Below are 23,023 nucleotides of genomic sequence, written 5' to 3' on the forward strand. Positions count from 1 at the left end.
CAGTGTCGAGGAGTAGCTACAGACAGCAATGCTACTAACTTAACTACACTTCTAAGCTGTGAGGCAGTAGCTGAGCTTTTTTCAAAATAATGTAGCTTTTCCAGTAACAAGCTACGTTTTCCACCAAGGAGAAAACAAAACCCCACTTTTTTCCTTTTCACATAACCAGTTCAATATTATTTTTGAATCAAACAAATCATAATGAACACACTATTGTTTCCAAGTTCTATGTTTCTGACGCGCAGGTGTGTGCAGAGCTACGCTACAGCTACAGAGCATGGATAATTCTAACGATAAAAAACGATGCAAAGAATAAGCAAACTATCAGATATTGGGGGAAAAACATATCAGATATCAGATCCTTTAATAAATGGCTTTGGGTTTGGGTATTGGATTTGGAAAAGAAATGTATTTTTGGAACTGGAAATGTTTATACTGAGACCTGACTGTTTTTTCTCTCTGTAGTTAGGATTGATTGATTTTATATTTATATTGTTAGTGTTTTGTGTGAAAGAACGTAATTGTGAACTTAGTGGTTTTAGTACTTATAGGTTTTAAAGAAAACAATATCGGATTGGTATCGAAAAAGAAAAAAAGGTATATTTACTTATAAGCAACGCAAACCGTAAAAGAGAATAATTTCAGCACCATTTTAAAGACACGCGTAAAGGTGGTTAAGATCAGGAGTGATGGTGGTAAATGCTCTGTTGTCTGCTGAAAAATACGTAACTGTTTCAGCAGAGTGTGCCGTACCTGACCTCAGGTGCGATTTATACTAATAGCTCAGGCATCCACCAATATGAAACATAAAACATTAATAAGCACACAGCAGAAAATACGTAAACAGCTATTTAATTTAGCGTTACATGGATTACTGTACGCCTATTAACATTAACTAATGCCAGTGCTGATTTTCCTCAGTATGACAAAGTAGCTTTAGCGCAGTTAGCTACTTTTTCTTAGCTGATTGCACTGTAGCTAGCTGTAGTTCAGCTGATGAATAGTTTGTAGCTTAACAAGTTACTATTGTAATGTAGCTTCCCCGACACCGTTAGCCTCCAGCTGCAGGCTGCGCCACTGAAAACGTAATTACAGATTATTACAACACAGCACCAGCAACGCAGCTTCATAAATGTAACTGCAGAAAATCTGATTTTTTAAATATATATTAAAGCACTCTCTCACCATGCTGTGCTGATTATATGAGGTGCTGGAGGAGGGCTGGGAGAGCGAGACAGATTGCTTGGAGTTGCTAAAAACCAGAGACTGGGATAGAGATGGAGGCTGAGGGGCATCTATTGGAGCAGACTCCGTCTCAGAAGAGGAGGAGGGCGGTGTTTTCCCCAATAGCACTGCTAAGTCAATCCTGTGTTAGAGTGAGACACACACACACACACACACACCAAAAAGCTTAATGATCATTAAGAGCTGTCGCATTTCTCAAAATGTTTATTCCTGTATGTTTACTTTCTTATCAGTGCATTTTTTTTAAATCTAGAAGCTCCTACTCCTGCAGCCTAACATGTTACCCATGCTTTATAATAGCTACATACACTACACTAACTGGCCATTGATGCATCATAAACCTTTCTATAGCTTTTACACCTTTTTATACACTTCCGTTTGCTATATCATACAAGTTTCCTATATTCTAAGCCAGGGCTGGGCGATATGAAAAAATATCAAATTGTGATTCTCAAAGGCATTTCTACAATACGATATGCATCACGATATAACGGTTTACTCACAAACAGGTTTTTTTGCGGAGGGGAAAAAAAACGATTTGATTTATTTACTTGATAATGTCTGAAGAAATGTAATTATTTTACTTTTTAAAAGGATCTTTTTTATTCATGAGAATGCAAAAAAAGATTAAATCTGTAAAAAGAAAAAATTTAACATTTTACAAGATTAAATACATTTGAACTCTAAGAGCCTGTATAAACTCCTCCATCGGGATTAGACGACATCTCATAGCGGATCTGAGTGAAGTTACAGCTCCAGTGTGACCCAGAACCATCAGTCTGGTGAAGCCACATTTGGTTCAAATTTGCTGGAAGAAAACTATAACAAACACTTCACATTTCTGAAAAATCTTTAAATTTTTCCCTCGATCTTCAGTCACGATGTCTTAAAATCAGCAGCAAGCTGACCTGTGACGTGTTAGTGAAATGAAACGATATACACACACACGGACGGACATCTAAGCTGGCTGAACATCTGACTCACTTCCCAAAAACGAAACTACAAGTACAGAAGCTTTCCCTTAAATCATGGCGCACCTCTGTCCAGCTGTTATGGTAACGTTCTCCTGAGGCATGGGCATGGACACCACGCTGGAGGCAGTGAAGATCTTTGTCTCTGACAGCTGAAAAGACATCCAGAAAGAAGAGTCAATGTATTTCTTAACCTCACAATAAAACGAAATGTTTTCCTTATCTGATTGAGCATTTCTTACATCCTCAGCCCAGTCCTCAGTGCCCCACTCTTCTGTAGGAGTTCGCCACGCACCTGAGGGGGGAAAGCGAAAGACGACGTGTTACAGAACCACAGCACAGCACCTGCAGAAAGTCTGATTATTACGTGTAAAGACGGCTGCCATACGCACCAGGAGCAGAGTCAAACTTCCGTGCATAATTTGTTCCTTCTCCTCCAGAAAACTCGAGTCCTACAAAATATAACAAATCAAACGGATGCTCACACAGAGTGAAGTCTTCATACTAGCACATAACATTAGCGTGTCCTCTAGGGGGCGCTGTCGCATGAACCACACTAGACTTTACTGAATTACACGGCGAAGAAGACGAAGACATAAACAAACAGTTCACTGTAGGAAGAATAAACAGAAGATATCGCATAACGTTGTTCTGAAGAGTGTATGAGCAGCTCATCAGTGTGACTAGCGTTTAAATCCACAGTTCTATCACTCACTGACTGACGATGCTTTAGTTTTTATTTTTAGAGCTGTTGTGGCATTACCTACACCGCGTGTTTACTGGAAGTCTGTTAGAGGAAAGAGGAAGTAAAGTGTGTTTACTGCAGGATTAAACTGGCCGTTATAATGAACTACAGCTGGTATAAAGCTTCACACTTTATATTTTATTAGACAGCAGTCTAAGAAACTCAGAGTGTACCGAGTGTCTAAACCGAGGCTTTAATAAAGCACTTTTCATCCGTTTTATTGTCACGTGATCTTTGGCATAAGGGTTTTAACAGACGACACTTTCAGAAAGCACGAGCACGTCGACCTGAAAGCTGTGAATGAGGAGGGAAAATTTTATTGTTTAAACTTCAGAGGTAACTTTAAAAATAGTAATACTAGGAATTAAACAATATTAATTTGAATAAACCAGTGGAAGAAATAAACACTTCTCACAAACCTCATGAAAACGTTTGTGTACTCAACCGAAACACTTCTCCGCTAACTAATCAGCGTTCACCTGACGCACGCAGGCACACGCGCGCACGCAGGGACACGCGCGCACGCAGGGACGCGCGCACGCAGGGACGCGCGCACGCAGGGACGCGCGCACGCACTATTTCAAACATTTGACCATGCTGTGACCTTGATCCTGTTTTGATCAATTCCAAAATTTAATCATTTAATTGAATTTAAATAATTTAATTCATCTGCTGGTTACGACGATGATTCCATATAAATCCTACAAACATTCAAACGTTCTTCAGACATCATGCTAATGAGAATCTCGGACAGACGCACGCACTGACAACCTGAAAACATAACGCCTCCGGCACCGAGACTCCGAGGAATAAACCACAACACGGAATAAAAGTTGCTGGATATTGAGATGTGATAAATTAAGTCCTAATATAGTATTTTAATGCGTTCCTGACTGTAGATTTATCCAAGTTTATACAATAACAAATAATACTGCCCATATTTCTCTCCTTAAAGCAATATAAAATGAATATGATCCATAAGAAGAGTAAATAATAAAAGTGCGAGTAAAGCAGGGATACACACTGGCACCTTCTTCTGGTTCCAAGTTGCCCGTGTTGCTCCAAGTGCTTCCCATGGCATAGCTCTCCTCTGTCTGCGCTGGCTCAGCGTAGTCTGCCGGGTTAAACGTACTGCAACACAGACAGAAAAAAGCTTTCAGGTGAATATAAACTTCGCAAAAAGCAATGAAGCTAAACTACAGAGATTTCAGACAATAAATCCTGAAGGGTGCAGTGAGGACGAGGGCGAGAGCGACATCTTCTGTTTATTTTTCCTACAGTGAATTCAATCAAATATTTGAGTGGAATTTATAAATGTATTTATTTACTTTTAAGATGAACTTGTGAACTTGTACATTTAGTGTGAACAGGAACTAACTTCTCTCAGACATTAAATTTAAATTAAATTTAACTATAAACCAGTAAAAAGCGTGACGTAACTAAGCGTAACTAATGGTTAGGAAACTGCTGTGGTGCAAGCGGAATAACGCAGTCCGCGCTGCGGGGGAAAGCGGAATAACGCAGTCCGCGCTGCGGGGGAAAGCGGAATAACGCAGTCCGCGCCGCGGGGGGAAGCGGAATAACGCAGTCCGCGCCGCCGGGGAAAGCGGAATAACGCAGTCTACACTTAGTGGATTATTTCCATATACGTTCTGCCATGTGTTAGAAGCAGACTGCTATAGTATAATGATAAGAACTTGTGTTTCTCAGCGTGAGGCGTGATCTGGAGGAAGAACAGGGCGAGCAGTTCATCAGAGTCACATCACAGAGACTTAAACTTACCCCATGCCCTGAGCTGAAAACCTTCCACCTCTCCTACCAGCACCACCTGAAGGATTCAGACACACCAGTAAGACACAGCTTTGGAACCGAGTACAGAACAGTTAGTGCTTAGTTTGGCTAATTTGCAAAAACATTTGCACGAACATTTGAAGTGTGTAGAGTGTAAACATTTACATAACAAATTTTATAATTAATCTGTGATGTTCTGAATTCAGTTTTCACACTGGTTAAGCGTTTCCTACATTATCACGAGATTAACCATTACAAAATCTTTGTTTATATTTAACAACGCAGAAAGATTAAATCTCCGCTCTGGACTTGTACGTAATATCTGTATGCAATATTGCCGCAGTAATTTATGATCGATTCGCACAGGATACGTGATCACAGAGAGGGGCGTGTCTTTACGACGTATAATACACACACCTCGTACTAATAGAACACTTGACGTTCATTATAAACACTTGTTGTAGTTGCACTTGCTCATTACTAGGTCACACGACTATAACGCATACAGAGGCTGTACCTGTGCTGGGAAAAGGGACGATTTATTAATTAAATTTAAATTTCATTGTCGATTATTTTTAATGTCAAATAATTTAATTTTGTTGGCAGGTAAAGTTTCGTTCAACTCATTTTTTTTTTATTATTTTACTCTGGCTGGTTGATTTGGCAGGTGATTTGATGCAAAAATGTATTTAATCTTTAAGATTGTAAAATGTTAACATTTTTACAAATTTTAAAAAAGTTTTTTTCTCCTTTCTACTGTTAAATATTTTATTTCTAAACAAAATAATGAAAGTATTTTTGTATTTAATGCAAAGCTTCTGTAGGCTATGGCTATTTGCTAACCTACACGTCCTGGTACATATTACACATCATACAACATACACTGCATTTCGCTGGCTCTGTACTCGCACTCTGCACAATGACAGTAAAGTTTATTCTTAAATATTAGATTAGATTCATGATGATAGTTTTGTCAGTTTTGTACACGTATTCATGAATAAACTGGTGTCTGCTTTACACAGCAAACTCAACACCAAACATGCTGCCATCGATGAACCCAATTCCTTATAAAGGTCAGTGTGAATGCAGGAAATGAAACCCGCAGGCGACACCCACCTCTCCCTCTGCCTCGTCCTCGGCGGCCGCGCTCCGTCCCTCTGCCCGCTACTCCACCTGCTTTAGTGCCGTCCACGCCGTTCTCCTGCCCACGAACTACACACATCACCAGAGAGATGAGGGGATGAGAGAGCAGTAATGAAAGAGCTTCCTCAGCTCCGTGATTCAGCGGTGCAGAAATACAGAGGATAAAATGCAGTAACAATGCGCTTTATTCCAAATTAAATAAATAAATAATCCCAGTTAGTGCATTAATATGGATCAACACTCTGTGACTCCAATATCCTACACCGAGTTAGGTTCTTTATCCTGAACTTCATTTATTACACGTGCGGCTTTATGTAAAAGATTCTTTTTTTTTTTTTTTTAATTGATTCTTACATGCCATCTCTTCATCACTCAGAAAGAAACACTTCTCATTTAGAGTATATCTGTAATCCTCTCAGCACTACCTGGCCTCTAAAACTGGACATGTATCATTTTTTGGTTTTCAAGACAGAGCAGCACACACTCCTATTCTGACAGCGTGGACATGAGAAGCGTGTGCATTCTACAGTCAGCTGACCTCAAGGCACGTCACTCACAGCTGCCTTTTCATTCCTATAACAGAACATCAGGCAGAAATGATCGAAATAACATTACAGATACTTTAAAAAAAACGTCAGCTGCATTTTAACGGTAATATTAAGAATCGGACACTCACAGCTACACGACTGAACAGAATGTAATTACCGCATGCAGGAAGATGATCAACTACTGCGCAAAAATCAGACGCACTAATATTCAGATCTATAAGTTCTACAGAGTGGATAACGCCTCGCGGGGAACGCGCCCTGGTGAGGAACACTTGTAGTAAACAGAAGTAAGAACAGTGTCAGTTCCAGATGCAAACTAGGCCACACCACACATAATCCACACACCCAAGCCAAGCAGCTCTGAGGAGTGTAAGAGCCTCAAACGTTACCATGTTCAAAATAACATTCTGAAACACACTAATAAAAGCAGGTTTTTTTTGTTTTTTTTTATCTGATTACTGACACTGTTTAATCACTCAGACTGAGAGGATTCAAAACAGGACTGTACGCGTTACACTGTAGTGAAGCGACAAAACACCATCACGATGCTTCAAGATACCTTCATGATCCCTGAGTCAATCTTGCTGAGGTTTCTGTAGCACCAACAGGGGTCAGAGTTTTTCCAACATTTATAAACAATTAGAAAAACAAGTGGCACAAAATTATTTTTGGTCAGAATAAAGCGTCTGTACTCACACTCTCGTCCACGGCTGGTTCCACGCCCCCTCCTCGGAGCCCCTCCTCTACGACGTGCTACATCTCTCTCTCCTCCTCCTCCTCCTCTCTCTCGATTCTCCTTCCCTTCTTCTCCTCCATCTGTCTGTGCGATTTCCTTCTGCCCCGACACCCCCTTCTTCTTTCCCACCATTTCCCATGAATCCTGTGGTCACGAGAGAAACCTTTAAACGAGGCCCAGCCTTGATCAGATATTAAACACTGTGCGGTTTGTAAATGAGGATCGGTTAATACGCGTACGGACGCCGTGCACAATCCTTTCATCAAAATGTTCTAACCTGCTTGACTTAACTTACAAATAAATTAATCTACGTTGCATATCGGAGCTTTATGTTGCTCTCGGACTCAGACGGACACAGAGAGAGAGCATCCGGTAGCGGCTCCAACATTGCTCTCGCACACACTGTCCCCTTCATCGCTACAGACGGAGCCTATGGAGGGGTTTCCGGTGTGCTCGCGGTGGCGGTGCAGTCTTCATACGCAATATTAATTACCCAAACTTTCATTGCAGTCTGCGATGAAAAAATAAAATGCTAACTGTTCACCTGTCTCTGTTTCATTAAGCTAGCGCTGAATTCAGGCACTGCTTAGATAAAAACACAAGCTTTAAAATATTTAATGATTTTTTTTATTTTTTAAGTTAGCTCACTCACTCTACCCAAGGAGTTACCCGCCAAACAGATCACAAGGTTCATGACATTATTCTGAAGTGTTCATTATAACACTAGGAGCGCCCGCCATTTTGTGAGTCAATCGATAGTTCACTATTTTACCTTTTTTTCTAACAATGGGGTAGAATGGGATAGCTAGTCTGTATGTGAGCATTATAAATGGATAATAAGCATGAACTAAGAGACAAAAGCACAAAATATAAACACTTTGGAATTTACTTTAAGGGCTCAAAACCACAAAAACATAATGCAGCAGGAAAATTGGGAAAATGCATAGAGCATAAGGGTGAACATGTAGAGCACACGCTGCAAATAAATACAAAATGCAGTATAGGAAGTTTTACTCTAACTGGCTCCGGACTTTTCAGACACCTTGTATTGGTGGATCTACAAAATGGCAGCCGTGCTATGAATCATGGGAAATGTGACTTCACTTAGCCTGCCTAGATACTGTGTGTGTATCCATAACTATGTCAGAGACAGAGAAAACGCCACTTCAGGTCTTCAGCAGAGTTACCGATATAGGACACAGTGTTTAAAACGAATGACCGACTGTCGAGGGCTTTAAGAACGTAATTATTTGCGTCGGAGTAAGAAACCCTGCTGAGGTGTGAAACCTCGAGCCGGTGGTGAGCACTCACGGTGTCAGGGCTGCCCTCCAGCAGCACGTTGATGGCTCTGTTCACATCTCCGTTGCAGTCGTGCAGCGCTATCATAGACTCGTCTTGGTCCTTCCCAGTGATGTCAACTAGCTGGACATGACAGAAGAAAGCAAGGTCAACAACTCGCATTAAACTGGTGAAGAACAATGCATGGACACACACACACACACAAACACACACACACACACACACACACACTATACAACACATAATGTTCAGAAAGGGCATTTAAAAGATTGTTCTAGGCTTTAACTGTCCTTAGAAAACCTCTACCAAAAAAACACTATTAAAATACACAAAACTTGTTAACGTAAACAGACACACAGCATTTCTGTTCTGCTCGGCAACGGGATTAAAGGTCAGATTACTACGTTTTCATGGTTAAGTAGGTGGTTTTGACATTTGAATGATTTTTTTTTTAACTCCTTGATTTTGATCCTTGATTTCAAGTTATTTGCACAAGTAAGAAATTTGTAAAAAAAAAAAAAAAAAAATTCAGCTATTGCATCCTTAAATACAAAATATTAATATTTACTTAATTCTTGATGATCTTTGTAAGCTGCTGTTTTGACTGTCAGAGCTTTATGTTGCTCTCGGACTCAGACGGACACTGAGAGAGAGCATCCGGTAGCAGCTCTAAAGCTGATCTCGCACACACTGTCCCCTTCATCACTACACAGGGAGCCTATGAAGGGGTTTCCGTGTGCTCGCGGTCACGACTGAGCAGAGAACTGCATACAACATTAATAATGCGGATTTCAGAAAAGAAACGGCTCAGCGAGCATCAGAGCTCCTACCGAAAGTTTCCACACAAGCTGCCAGTAAAGCAGTTGTGCAGTTTTTAACAATCAAACTTTACATTAAAGTATAATCTAATTTATTTTTAGAGATAACACTTTCACTTTTCCAATATTGAAGCCTTGAGCATCAGCCGATTCTGATATCCATCCGATACGGTCCTCTTTAAAAAGCTTTCAAATGTTTTTTAACTGAAGTGCTTCACAGTTAATCTAATAAAGTACAAAATATAAATATAATAAAAATCAATCCTAACAAAAGAAAAGCAAGCTATGTCTCTTTATAGCTAAACATTTCTAGCTCCAAAAATACAAATATAAATTTCTTTCCCAAATCCATTTCTAATCTTTGCCGTTTGTTATGGGATCAGATATCCGATCCACCGTTTCTGCCTGGTATCAGACCGATACTGACGTACTGATCAGCGCCGTCTCTACTTTTATTTAAAGTGCACAACAATAAACAAACACTGAAAAGCAGGACAAAAAAAGTAAAAACATGTAAAAAGAGTAACATTTTACAATTTTCAAGATTCAGACAGCAGAAAACTAACAAACCTGCTTCCAGAGATGATAACTGTTATATAAAAAAAAAAAACTAGAAGTTATAAAAAATAAAATCCCACAATACACACGATATCTCAGAAAAGTGTATCACGTCTTAATTTATCACAATATTGATTTGGCCTAGCCTTTTTTTTTTTTTAAAGTTAAAACCATCACTAGATGTTTTCTGACTCTGGGATTGTGTTAAAATGATAGATGAAAGAACGTCTACAGGAAAATTCGGAAAACGCTGGAATTCAATACATAATGTTTGATTAGAAATGTCCAGTGAGGTCTGCTTAGTCCAACGCAAAAAAACCATCTGAGTGCCAGTAAAGTGGGATTTCAGCTGCTCCGCCCCAGACCAGTTCCCTCAGAGAGGCTTTATTTAATATGACAGATACACACGCACCTTAAAACACAAAGCAGTCGTTAGCATTAACTTCAGGATTTGAGATTTGGGCGTGATTTCACACAGTCACGATATTTAAAATGCTCCTGACCTGCTTGACCTTTTCCTCAAAGTCAGCATCGTTGTGGTCCGAGATCATCTGCGCGAGTCGGATCTGCTCAGCGGTGGCCTGCGGGAAGGGAAGGGAAGGGAAGAAGGGAAGAGAACGATGAAAACAGCGCTAAACAAGTCTGAAACACTACGTACTTCAGGACAGAGGAACAGCAGGAAGATTAAGCTTTGTAGGTCACAACTCTGTGTAAAAGAAACACAGGGTGGATTAAATAATGGCTATTTTCTGTGTATTTGTTAAATAAAATGTCAGCGTAGGAAAGACAGTGTGTGTGTTTGTACACCACGATCACTCGAACACACACTGCATTATCCAACCATCAAAAGCATGCAGTCCAGGATAGCTAACTAATACACTGAGACATACATGACAAACACCAGCACAAATCAATCAAACTTTTCTTAAAGTAGTTTACTCAGGACAACTCATTCATGAACAATTTTTATACAGAATCAGATAAAGACCTTCTTCTCTTCATCAACCTAGACCACGTTTACCCCATCACACTTCTGTCAGCTGTTCTGTGGCTTTTCCACGCATTAGACATCTTTCCTTTCTACATAAACCTAACCACTACCTTATATTCACTGACCAAAGTTAAGCAGGTAACCTAGTGACTAGTCGTTGATGCGTGCACTGGGTTACAGCTCATCAGGAACACCTGTACACCAGCTCAGAGCTGACAGGAAGTCTACAGTAACTCAAATAAGCGTGGTGAGCAGAAAAGCATCTGAATGCACAACAGGTTGAACCTTGAAGTGGACGAGCTACAGCAGCAGAAGACCACACCAGGTTCCTCTCCTGTCAGCCAAGAACAGGAACCTGCTGCTACAGTGGACACGGACTCACTGAAACTGGACGGATGTGTTTTAACTAGCGATAAAACAACAAGCCGGCTTCTTTTTCGAGTGTTTGGCCGGGTGTTTCCTTCACACAGAAACATTTCTATTTGGTCGTAAAGCTGATTTGGCCTGTCAGTCACCATGGTGAGGAGGTAATGAAAGGCTGAGGTATTACAGTGGAAAGATGACGTTCGAGCATCGCATACTGTATAGATTAAAGCGCACGATCCTCACAGACGAGCCGAAGCTCCAGCGGGCCGTGTGTTGGCTGCTTGGATACCTAGCTGACTAGTCTACATGCTGCTGACTGCAACGTAAATTCACTCGGCTTTGCGCTGCGAGTGAAAATATTATTTGAGCCGGACATTTCTGGATGTGTAACTGCACAGGGACATGCTGTGGGGAGATGATGGCTTTAGGCTACACTCGGTTTAGACTTACGCTGTATTCTTTTTATATATATTTACTCTTATTTTATTTCATTTATAATGTTAAATTACACTGGTACACTCTAACTCTCTGTGCTGCTGTAATCAGTGAATTTCCCTCTGGGATGAATAAAGTGATCCATCCGTCTGTCCCGTGTTTCCATACACCCGCGTGCTGCTGGTTTGGAAAAGATCAGTGATAGCGTGTAGTGCAGCGGGCGGTGGGATCGGGACGCGCTACGACGTGCGTTACGTTTAAACACGGCCTACACACCACATTAAAACTTTTATTTTGTTTCCTCTCTCAGTTGGCTTGAAACTACGAATAAATAACGAATAGCCCAGACGCAAAACCTGCTAGATGTTCCGTACAGCCTTGGATTCGCATCAGTTCATCAGGAACACAACTTCAACAAAACTCCACCCTATCAATTAAGCCCATTTCATCTGATAAGAAAAGTCTGACATCAGGATTTCCATCTGAGACGTGAAGTGAACAGTGAGGTGAGAGCTCAGGGGCTGTTCCCTCAGCGGGAGTGAAGATATCCGCTCTGCATTCTGATTAGTAACAACTGAGCTGTTTAAATGATGCTACGCGGTGGTTTAGCCTGCAATGACCGAACACACACACACACACACACACACACACACACACACACCTCAGAAACTCTGAGCGGTTATACTGGAGAGAGAAACTGAAGGCATCCTGTGATTTGTTGATATGTTCAAGACGTAACGTGTTACGATATCAACATCGAGGACGTCTTTGTGACACTGAAAGACGAGCTGCTGCCCAAACAGACGCCATAAACTCATCTGTAAGCTGAAGAAAGTTAGCTCAGTAATCCACAGTAAGAACATGACTGAGATATATAGCTTCGATTACAGGTGAACTACGTAGGGTCGTTAAAACAACATAAATTACGCATGTTAGATAACTAGTAAGCTAAGCCTGTTCAATTCTTAGTTAGCAAGCCAACGTCACTGGATAGTTAGCGCAGTAAAGACGGATCTCCGCTGTAAAGACAGATTCTGTCTCCTAACTGCCTGTAACCACAACCGTCTTCTGTTGGCTTGGAAACGTGTCCGATTCGATAGCATGCGGTAAAAAAACAACGTGTTAGTGTGAACACACGTGTTTCAGCAACAACGCGGCATTTTACAACACACATCCCGGCTTGATGTTAAAAATGACAGCGCGGCTGACGTCACAGCGTCGTGCCTCTCGTTTGGCTGATTAAACTACACCGCCAGGTTAAACTCATCGTTATTATTTCAGCGTCTGAGTGCTTTCACACCCCTAACTCTGAAGAAGAAAGAAATTTGATTCTTTTGCTTCGTTTGCTGTTTGGTTTGTTGATTTAAAAAGAACAAGCAGCATCACCTGAGGGGTGTGTAGCGCTGGAAAGAGAGACACACCCGAAACTCTTTCCTATGTGGGTCAGAAATAACAACTGAAAAACGTAAACACACCTTTAACAAGTGTGTTACACCCGAGCACTAGCAGTACATGCTAGATAATTAATGAATTAATCACAGTGAACTTCTGTCATGGTTTATGTTATCACTACACTCACATTTACGCCAGAAGTGGGGAAAAGATTATGGCGTATGTTTTGTTAGCCACGAGCTAGCCAGCTAACTGCGATGAGTGATGTATATTTACCTCCGTGAGACAGTGTTATAGACTAAACAAGTGAATATGTCTGTGTGTTGATTGATCTAAAGCTAATGCCTGTATATACAGTGAAACTCATTTAAAGGTCAGAAGTGCTGCTGTGTTTACTGTTCATGCGGTGAGCCGCCATGTTGATTTGACGTCACTTGCTGAACTCAGAAGTCGGAAATTGCGAGTTACGACTTTTAGTCGAACGCAGCATACAACTTGCTACCAAATGATATATGCTACCTGTTTAACCAGCTAGCTTTCAAAACAGGAAAGAGAAAGCTACGACTTAGTCAGCGTGTATTTCTTCTAGCTTTAAAGAGAAGAACACATACAACACTGCTGTAGAGTGTGAACGTTAACCATGAGATTATAGCATGGTTATCGTATATTTCATTACGCACTATCTGTAATGATTAGAACTAATCCCATAAAGAGGCTAAATACTCAGCAACAGGGTCGAGCGATTCTGTTACCAGAGGAATTCAGGAGTTACGGCGTGAGGATCACAATGTAGCAGATAACACGGTGAACAACTATTTACTTTTACTAGCCAGTTTCAGGCTTTTTAATTAGTGCAGTTAAACATCAATAAACAACAGCAAAGAATACGCCGGCGATTAACAGAAATAAATATCTGCGTATATTACACTGTTTAGGGACATATCAATTCTTAAAAATGCTCGTGAGGACGTCCTGGAGAAGCTGAAATCACGATTCCTAAACTGAGAGCGCGCAGCACAGAAGCTCATGTCCGATAACAGAGCACGCCTGCACCTCACCGACCGGATAGCGTACGCTCGACGTTTTTCCAGCCTGCTAACGACCAGGAGCTGAACCGCCACGTTCACCTTCAGCTACAGTAGAGTCAGGGAAAAAAACATGAGTCCACCAAATGGAGTCATGAGAGAAACTCAATCTTCTCTTTTGTTTCATTCACAAATTAATATTACAAATATCACTAACTATAAAGACGGATTTTGCATTTTTACTCCTTTTACAGTCAGTGTTTGAGTTTTAAAAACCTCTCATGTTGCTTTCAAACAGACTGAAAGCTCTGATTTGTGCATCAGCCTTCTGGAGTGTAATGACAGCTTTAGATTTAAGACGCGGCTCATGACAACAATCACGACAAAGGCGGAGAGTTTTAAAGAGAAACTGAACTCGTCAGCGTGTTTAACGTCGCTGTGCATGAAATCGCTAAACATTTTACAGCTCGACTTGGAAACCTGATGGACAGGGTTGTTTTGGCTCCGATGTGCCGTCTAGAGAATGTCGTATTTAAACCACAATCCTCTGCTTCGCGTCAGGCCGTGGCGTGAATTATTTACCTATAACACACCGCGTCCCACTAGACTGGCAAGCCAGTGCTTTGGTTTTCAGCCACTTACACATCATAAGATGTTACAGTAGCACACAGTAGTACTACACTAAATCTGGAATTTAAAAAAATAAAATAAAAAACAGTGGTCAAGACTTTGCATAAAATTCACAATGTGTATCTGAGGTCGTTTGGCCAAAAGGTTTGAAAACCTCCATCTTAGCTGACGGCAGCAATTAGTGAAGGTATTAGTGGACTAGAACAGAACCTGGGATTCACGCAACACCTGTCAATCATCTCACAGTGGCACGATGCCGTTTCTTTACGAAAAGTCTTGGCCTCGGGAAGAGGTAACAAAGTCCACCTCCTGTATACAAACCCTCAGTTTTCTCCAGACGTTGCTAGTGCATTATGGGTATTCTGTACGCACTCAGAACACCCTTTAGTTGCCTTTTAGGATTTAAAGAGTGCACTGTCTTTAGAAAGACTCAAAATATCGCACTATACAGAAAGAACCATTTTGGCAACGAGGGACAGAAACACAAGTGAAACCTGTGTGTGTGTGTGTGTGTGTGTGTGTTTTAGTCATACACACTCACCTGAGGCCTCTGCTTGTGCTGTGACTGGCTCTGTGTCTGTGTCTGCTCCCAGTTAGCCCGGTTCCGGTTTCCTCCTACCGATGTCATCATTTACAGTATATACAAATAAGAGTATTTACAAGGAATAAACACCTGTAAAGGAAAGAAACAGGAAGCGGTTTTGAATTAGTGTTGGACAAAACACAACACTGTAAATGGTGTTATTAAGCACCACAAAGCTTTGGAACAACAAAAAATAAAGAATAAACCACGAGTTATTTGCAGAGGAACACGCTAGTGCACAATAAAACGCACTTCCGGGTACACAACAGCTTTATACAACACAAACAAACAAACAAAATGCAGATCTGCTTCTAACTCCACACTGTGCAGGTGGCTGCAACCCAACCGGAGGCTGGTCCCCGTGTAGGCTCCCTATCACCCCGGGACACACACACGGCGGCTGCACACTACAGAGTGCACTAGTCCACACGGAGAGGCGCTCAGGACTCGACCTCCGGGTTAAAACGCGCGAACAGGCCGAAAGATGGACGCCGTGATTAACTTAATTAATCAGTCTTTAGTTACAACACACACACACACACACACACACACAATGTGGATGAACAGAAAGGAAGAAAAAAGCGACCTTTAGCCTCCAACCCGCAGGAGGAAACTCTCCTACATAATAATAATAATAATGATAATAACATGGCGACTTTACAAACAAATTAAAATCCGGATTAAATCAGACATCAGCTGATCTGTTCCCTTCATTTCCCCAGGAGACACCTGAACGCCTGCTGACCAGCTACAGGAGTGTGTGTGTGTGTGTGTGTGTGTGTGTGTGTGTGTGTGTGTAGTCAGAGAGCCTTGTACAGCCTTCACACTCCTCCAGCCGAGCGCAGATAACTCGCCCAGCGCAGCCGCCGTGCCGCGCTCTCCTGCAGGCTAACCCGAGCTCAGAGCGACCGCTGAGGCCCGGAACCCGCCACACATGCCCGAGTAGCTAACGCGCTAATTTTCATTATTTACACAGAGACACCATTCTTCATTAATATTTAATTTCCGCTCGGCAGGACACACTCCGACACACCGCGGCGTTAAAGCGGCTAATATTCACTGAGCTTCCTGTATCATTAACTCCCATAAAGTTGGCTAGTTATGTTGCTAACCCGAGTTAGGGTAACCAAATTATCATATTATTATTTATAATAATATTATCACTATTATGATTATTATAAGAGCTTTGCACTTTTTAACAGAAATCCGTTCCTTTGTGTTCAAAGATTTCAACGTATTATGCAATACTTAAATCCTCCCGAAGCGAACAGGTAGGCTAGCTAAGCTAAGCTAAGCTAAGCTACCTAAAGCAGCGGGGGGCTTCAACCTCATGGCCGACCGGCACAGCTAGAGATACTACTGCTATCACAGATAAGCACTTCTTTTACCAGTGCAATAATCCTCATCTCGACTAAATTCTCACAGGAAAACGCGGATAATGTTATCGAAAAGCGTATTTGATAGAAATCTGCTGGACAGGTTAGCCTTTAGCTCCTGTTGCGGCACTGACACAGCGCCGTCCCCGTGACTGAAGCACGTTTTCCGCGTCACCTACAAACTCAACGCCGAGGCTCCGCTCAGGCCCGAAGGCCGCAAATCACGAAAATAAACAACAGGCGCTGTACTGACCAGAAACGCGACTGGATGTCTCGGAAGATTTTTACGAGAACGCTGACCAAAGAAGAGGCCACTTCTGAGCTGACCTCCTAATCAACCCAAAAATAAGCTCCAGAATTTTCCTAAATCCGACACCGAGTCGCCCTTTAACCGAATACGAGGCCGAACCGACTCGCGCAGACAATGAAGCGGATTTTTACCTGTTTCTGTTCCCACACTGACACAGCGCCACAGCTCGCGCAGTCACGTGACGCGCTCCAGCCGCTGCGTCTTCAACACAAGAGACCCTGACCACGTGACTGAAACGTCTCGCTTTCTCCATGATAAATAAGTTTCTACATCCTACAAAATTAAACTGAAGAAAGCGGTGATCTAGCGAGATAAAAGCCTCGAGATAAACACACGAGCAGCTCTGCAGCTCACATTTACTCAGATCAGATAAGCCAACTCACTGCCTTAAACCATTCAAGTTTAAAAGCTGAGTGCTTTGAGTACACTAACTTATAAACCTTCTGAGTGTACTTAACTTATCCTTTTCACACTCAGTTCTTTGTTAAATCACTAAGTTAATTTTTAAGAATTAAGGTCCATTTTGAAATGCCCTTTTTGTTAATAAAGCCGTGTTAAAAAGCAGACAGCTGCCTGAGCCGCCCTCAGGAGCACTGTGTCCTTCATCAGGGTCAGGGTCTGTCCCGAGAACACTGGACCTGAGGTGGGAATATACACACACACACACACACACACACACACACACCCAGGGGCCCTTTATCTCAGCCAGACTGCCCACTGGCATGTTTTTGTGAGATGGGAGGAAACCGGAGAACGCAGAGGAAACCCACACGGACACGGGGAGAACACGCAGAGCTCCACACAGACAGTCACCCGGTGTCAGGATCGAACCCGGTAACTGCTGTCACCATTCCGACACGACAGTCATTTATTTTATAGGGAAAGATTTTATTAAACTGGACTTTTACGAATTTTAATTAAATATCTCTGGCCTATGTTGTTCACTATTTGTTAAGTAATTGTAATGAAATTAAGTGAAAGAGCACACCAACAAGATTTTTATTTTTTTACTTTTTTTTTTTTTTTGTATGAGGCGTTGAGGAAAAATAAAAAAATATATATATATGTTTGGTCCAGGTTTAAACTAATATTATCTGAGTAATTAAAACTTGAGTCCCATGAGTTGTGCTTACTAAAAATTGAACTCTGATTGTGTTCTTCAAATACTGGGCCTCATTATTTTAGTTTCCTGAGCGATACAATCTACTCACTTATTTACTGTTTTTATGATGTATATGATAATATGAGATCAGTATGATAGTTCACATAAGAGTAACAGGGTTAACGACAGCAACAGTGTTTAGGACACAGACATTTACAGTAATGTGCTGCAAACATATCACTCTTTTTCCATTTTTCCAAATATACATTACTTCTAAACTTTTTCATGTCAAAGGAGCTGATCTTTATACTTTTCTATTTCTTTTATTCTCTATATAACTTTTTATATGACAGTAAATTCACTCTCATCCTTTCACTGGGCAATTAAACTGGTATCCTGCTCGCTTAGTAAGCTAAGAGCAATCTCTGTTTTGGTAACTGGTAAATCTGATCTTATTTGTCTTTTTTTTATACCTTTTCAGGCAAGTAGAATTGTATTATTAATTTTACATACATATACTGCTGTGTACTCATTCACTCTTTATCAATAAGGATGTGCAAATTTCATTTTATTTCATTTCATTTACTTTTACATCTGATTAGAAATGACTTTTCTGGTCATTATTATTATTATTATTATTAATAATAATAATAATAATAATAATAATAATCTCTGATAACTAATTAATAACTCTGTCAACTCTGTTGAATATGAGCAACAGAGTTGATGTTTGTTTATGACAATAAAAGATCTCACAATAAAAGATTATAAATAAGACAGAAAAAAAGCTAGAAGACTTACTTGCTCTCTACAGTGAAATTCCTCCCAAGAAAATAATGTGGCCTCCTCAAAATCACTGAATGGAAGGACATTATGTTAAAGCTTGTGTGTGTATGGACAAACCTCTTACCTATAATCAAATATGAAAGAATCAGGACAAGTAACTTTTGTAGTATATTTACTTTCATTCATTCATTCGGCAGACTTTGTTTTTATCTAAAGCGACTTGCTATTGAGCTGATGTGAGGGTGTTTAAACACCCAGTGGAAGCAGCGTGGTGATATCGGGATTCAGACTCACAACCTTCAAATCAGCAGTTCAGAGCCCTAACCGCTGAGCCCCTGAGCCACGGCTTCACAGATTTTAATGACTGTTTGGATAAAATAAACATTTTTTATATATGTTTTAATGTGTAAGTGGTTTTGGATGTAGCTCAACACCAGAAAAGTTCTGTTCTTACTCGCAGTGATGTGCATTAATATGGGCTTTAAGGTTTGAAGTTCAATACTTCAGTACTTTAGGGGGAGATGCCGGTTAATCCTGTAGGACTTTTTCTACTGTTGATTAAATAGTATAGTTTATTGCTCTTCCTGCCCTGCGCAGCGTAAGTCCAGTAGAGGGCAACATGCACATCTACATACTACACTCCTCTGAGCAGAAAACAACTGCATAAACATTTCATATATATTAGGATGTCAGATAAATTGGTACAGTTTAAATTACCAGCATTTATTTTCTGCTCTTGCAGTGGAAGTGCTCAATAGAAATAACATTTGCTTTGGCTAGAGTTTTTTTTTCATAAGGTTATAAAATTGTTACTACTATATTACACATATTTATGATTCATATGTACATAGGATGTACTACTGTATGAAAATAAGCATAGTTGGATGAAGTACATATGTTTATAATTTAATCATTTTCAACATGTCAGCATGGTCCAAGTCTTAAATTACTTAGAAGATATAGATGTGATAAAGGCATATAATGGATGCATGAAATCTGTGAAACCAAATCTATGGTTAAATGATGAACTCATGGATTTTATGTGCATTCAATTAAATGGTGTTTTTTATGAAGCATCTTATGAATTATGGTTATGAATTAATATAAACCCTGTTGTTGTTATTGCTGTTAAAAGAAATATAGAATGTAACTCAGGTCAACATCTTATGTAGTCAGTTTTACTTAGTGTACTGTGTTCATACAATATTACAGTATGGTGATGAATTTTACGATTTTTTTCAAGTCCTGTTATTGAAATGTGAATAGTTGCTGTGAATAATATTTTAAAAGTGCCACTGAGGATGAAATTAAACATGCTTCCCAAATTACCAAAGAAAATGGGTAAGCCATGCTTCTTTAGAATATGACAAACCTTTTCCTTCACATGCAGGCAGACAACACTGTGAGGATTTCAGAAGTGTGTTTTGTTGATTATTTGTTTCATTAACGAAGGTTTAGTCAATATAGCTGAGTGCACTCTACTGTATGTTCATTAACACGAATATTAATGGCATGGGGCTTGCACCAAATTTGAATAAACAAACAGCTAAAGAGTAAATAGAATATCTTCAAAGTTTTCTTATTTTCTACCAAGGAAAATTAAATCTGTATAAAATTGTGCCTTGTGTCAGAGGACACAAATCAGATGTAGGTGCTGCCCGGTTTGTACGTAGTAGAAACGTTGTAGTGTGTGGCCTTTTGGCACATTGTCACTGATCAGTAGCAGAGATGGATGCAAGTCTCTAACCCAGATTGAGTTTATTTACAGTGAAACATATGAACTCAAAAGCTATGAACATGAAACAAAACAAACAAGAACTAGATACACATGGCAAGATCATGAATACAGCATGGGCTAGGTGACATACAACGTGACTACAAAAGACAAAAGGTAGACACTGGCTACGTTTACATGCACATCAAATTCCATTTAAGGTCTATATTCGGGCATTGCAGCCGTATTCCAAATACGATGTTTATATGCGTACAGGCAACGGAATATTCCTGTATACATGGGTGTTGTAAGTTTGCCGGAGTTGCCATTCCTAAATACCGAGCCTACAGCTAAGCATCTGTTAGCACCCACAATTCCTTGCAGACTGAGCTGCGCATTTATCTCCTTTCAGTGGATTTTCTGAATAAGGTGTTTACATGCAACAAATTTCTGATTAAAACAGGCATATTCCAGGATGGGAATCAGGATTTGGGGAATCAGAATATTGTCTTAATCTGAATCGGGCGATCGGATTGCGGCGTTTACATGCATGAATCAATACTAATTAGAATATTGCTCAATTCCGATTAATATCAGAAGATTGATGTGCGTGTAAGCGTAGCCAATGAGTGCTATACAAGACTTGACTTAAATACTAGTGCTCATTAAACATAAAAGTGAATCTGGTGCAGTCATGTGATGTGAGTTCTGCACCATATTCGGCACAACCATGACAGAACCCCCCCTTTAACGCGCAGCTCCCGAAGCATGATATGTCCTCAAAAGGGGGTCCTGGGCAGCCAAGCACAAAGTCTCTCCATTTCTGAAGGCTCGTGGGTTGTCGAGGAGCGGTTCCCTTAGCATAGCAAGCTGGAGATGCGACGTACTCCACTGAGCAGTGAGGCAGAAAACTCTCCTCTTCATAGGAGTGACACGACCTTAAAGATGGAGCAATGTCCAAAGCTGAGCCGGGTGGTGTAATGATGTCCAAGGCGGAGCAGGGAGTTGGGATTCCTGGCTCTGCGCAGCCTTGGATTTGATACAGCAGTAGATATGATGTGTGCAGTTAACACTACCAAATGTATGCAAGAGAACTCTGTATAACCTGCCCTATATGGTAAGGTCACAATTTGGGTCTACAAAAGAAACCCTAGAGATAAGTGCAAAAGTTTCAGAATCTAGAGGACACATGGCACCCCTATGTCACCATGGCCTATCTAATCAGCTGATCCTCCACACAGGCCCTTGGGCAGACACTAAATGGTCAGATGAATGTTAAGGTTTGCCTTCCAAGGACAGGCAGTCCAATTCAAAGTTCTACCCTTTGGTATCTCTGTACCACCCAGTACATGCATGCATTCGATCCTATCAGCTCTGATGGCAAGAGGCATGAGGATACTACCCTCTCTGTGCAATTGGTTTGTGTGTGCCCCCACCGACAATTTGACAATCAGGCCACAGAGTCCTGCTTATGGCCTGTTATCTCTGCTGACTTCATTGGCCAGTTTTCTCTGCTGACTTCACTGATGGACAGGATACTTTGGCAGCTTCACCCTCAGAACTATAGATAATGTTTCACTAGGCACTCATAAACTTCAAACCTTTCTGAAGGGAGCGAGATGATTTTGCCCACTGCACTCCCCCCAAGAGCCCAGCCTGGGACCTCACCCTTGTATTAGTGCCCCTGAGATCCTTATCCTATGAGCCCATACAAGATGCTGAGTCAGAATGGATTTCTGTAAAGTCTGCTTTCTTGAAAGTTATGGTAAGAAGAATTGATAGCTGCATGCTTTAGGGATAATCCCACCATACAATCACTGGTGGCCTGATGATGCAGACATAGCTTTGTGGTTGAACCTATTAGTGGATTTTCCTTGAAGGGGAACCTACTGAGTGATCCTTGCTATGCCCAGTGTGCACCTTAATGCCCATGGCACCAATTCCATGGGCATTAACACAGTCTTGGTCCCCCCCTCTCTAATCCAGGGGCACTGTGTCATGGCTGACCCTATGCTTTGAACCCAGCTTCCAAAGAAGCTGGAATACATGAAGGAAACAAAAGTATATGTGACAAGTAAAGGATTTCTTTGTCTTTAGCCAGTGACAAGGCAAAATGCCATAAGGATCTTCTAGAGTTGCACCATTTGAAAATGTTAGTTTAGCTAAATGGCACCTGTATTTTAGAGCTAATCCATAATAATAACTGGAGAACATTTTTAGCTAATGTCAATCTGATTCCTAAATAAAATGTTTGATATGTACTTCAGTCATATTATAACCAAGTAACATCAGGTTGCTAGGCTACATGGGTCTTTTTGCAACCAGGTTGTGTGGATGTGTGTGTGGGTGTGTTTTAATCTGTGTTTGTGGATGTGCGTGTGGATGTGTGGGTGTGTGTGTGTTTGTGTGTGTGTGTGTGTGTGGGTATGTGGATGTGTGGGCGTGTGTTTGGGTGTGTG

At 40.9% G+C, this 23,023-nt stretch overlaps 1 protein-coding gene across 4 annotated transcripts in view; it reads right to left on the reverse strand.

The window, feature by feature from the left end:
- The window catches only part of ubap2l (ubiquitin associated protein 2-like), a 35,990-nt gene extending 18,772 nt beyond the window's left edge, over positions 1-17,218 (reverse strand). For 2 of the 4 annotated variants that reach the window (XM_053231229.1, XM_053231226.1), the window contains exons 1-12: positions 16,906-17,067; positions 15,235-15,366; positions 10,358-10,435; positions 8,491-8,601; positions 7,140-7,323; positions 5,869-5,964; positions 4,744-4,789; positions 3,986-4,092; positions 2,609-2,668; positions 2,459-2,511; positions 2,283-2,368; positions 1,186-1,366 (exon numbers count right to left, since the gene is read on the reverse strand). In XM_053231229.1, coding sequence (XP_053087204.1) covers positions 1,186-1,366; positions 2,283-2,368; positions 2,459-2,511; positions 2,609-2,668; positions 3,986-4,092; positions 4,744-4,789; positions 5,869-5,964; positions 7,140-7,323; positions 8,491-8,601; positions 10,358-10,435; positions 15,235-15,324 — 1,092 coding nt within the window. In that variant the 5' untranslated portion in view covers positions 15,325-15,366; positions 16,906-17,067. Of the gene's footprint in view, positions 1-1,185; positions 1,367-2,282; positions 2,369-2,458; positions 2,512-2,608; positions 2,669-3,985; positions 4,093-4,743; positions 4,790-5,868; positions 5,965-7,139; positions 7,324-8,490; positions 8,602-10,357; positions 10,436-15,234; positions 15,367-16,905; positions 17,069-17,093 lie in introns of those variants that run through there. The other 2 variants (XM_053231227.1, XM_053231228.1) reach the window with 2 other exon arrangements.
- Positions 17,219-23,023: the final 5,805 nt, after the last annotated feature.

Source organism: Pangasianodon hypophthalmus, chromosome 29, assembly GCF_027358585.1.
Source record: "Pangasianodon hypophthalmus isolate fPanHyp1 chromosome 29, fPanHyp1.pri, whole genome shotgun sequence".
NCBI classification, from domain to species: Eukaryota; Metazoa; Chordata; class Actinopteri; order Siluriformes; family Pangasiidae; genus Pangasianodon; species Pangasianodon hypophthalmus.